The 970-nt window shown below is 39.3% G+C and overlaps 1 protein-coding gene across 1 annotated transcript in view; it reads left to right on the plus strand.

The window, feature by feature from the left end:
* The first annotated feature begins 248 nt into the window (after positions 1-248).
* The window catches only part of LOC104913110, a 28,184-nt gene continuing 27,462 nt past the window's right edge, over positions 249-970 (plus strand). The window contains exon 1 of the mRNA XM_031555498.1: positions 249-264. Coding sequence (XP_031411358.1) covers positions 249-264 — 16 coding nt within the window. The remainder of the gene's footprint in view (positions 265-970) is intronic.

Here is a 970-nt window from a genome sequence, read left to right on the forward strand (position 1 = left end):
TAATCACAGCTGAATTTTTGCCTGCATTTTGTCCAAAGCACTGCGTAATGAATGCCACATCAGACTGTGCTCTGTGCACTCATTTCAGAGTATGTCCTTTTTGGTCTCTGAGTTAATAGTCATTCACCATATGGTATGATTGAGGCAGTCTGTGCTTGGAATTTCTTTGGAAAGGGCTCAATTTTTTAGAAGAGTTAGTTCCCTTCTTCTATGTGGACGTTACCTTCTTTTTTTTTTTGTAATGGAAGATGTCGTTACCCATTTGTTAGCAGAAACCTACCATAGCAGTAGTTTTCTTCCTGGTGCTTTCTTCTTTGTTTTCTTAAACTGGGATTAGTGATAAAATGTTAAAGAATTTTCACATCCATGTTTTTCTGCCTTTATATTTGTATATAAACAGGCTGACATTTTCCTTCTCAACACCTTTTTTTTTTTTTTTTTTTTTTTTTTTTTAATTAAACCAGCAGGATTGCTCATATGTTTAGAGAGTCGTTTCTTACAAACTCAGGGTCCCTACCAGTTCACCTGCCCAGGAGGTGTGAGGGGAAAATGTCCTCCTGACTGCATCTCTGTAAAGTTTTGTTGCTTAGGCAAAGATGCAGTGCTCTGGAAGCCAAAGGAAAATATAGTGCTCTGTAGTTGAAAAAGCCAGGCACTCCACCTAGGTACTGTTCAAAACTGTATCACAGCTAATCAGGCCCTTTCTGTTCTAACTTCTGGAACATATGCTCAGGCCTCTTTCAATGCTATGTCTCCCTGTACACATTTAACTATAGCTCCTTCTGCTTTTCTGTAATCCTAGTATTCTCTTGAGCAGAGAGACAGTAAGGTGAAGAGTATAGGGCATTTTGCCAGCTCCGTTCCTCCTCTTTAAAGCTACAGAGATGTGCTTGGGAACTTGTCAATAGAAAATACCACACTGTTACTGCAGTGTGTGGCGGATGGGGGTTTTTGGTTTGATTTTACTTTT

This window comes from Meleagris gallopavo, chromosome 14 (assembly GCF_000146605.3).
Source record: "Meleagris gallopavo isolate NT-WF06-2002-E0010 breed Aviagen turkey brand Nicholas breeding stock chromosome 14, Turkey_5.1, whole genome shotgun sequence".
In the NCBI taxonomy this organism is placed as follows: domain Eukaryota; kingdom Metazoa; phylum Chordata; class Aves; order Galliformes; family Phasianidae; genus Meleagris; species Meleagris gallopavo.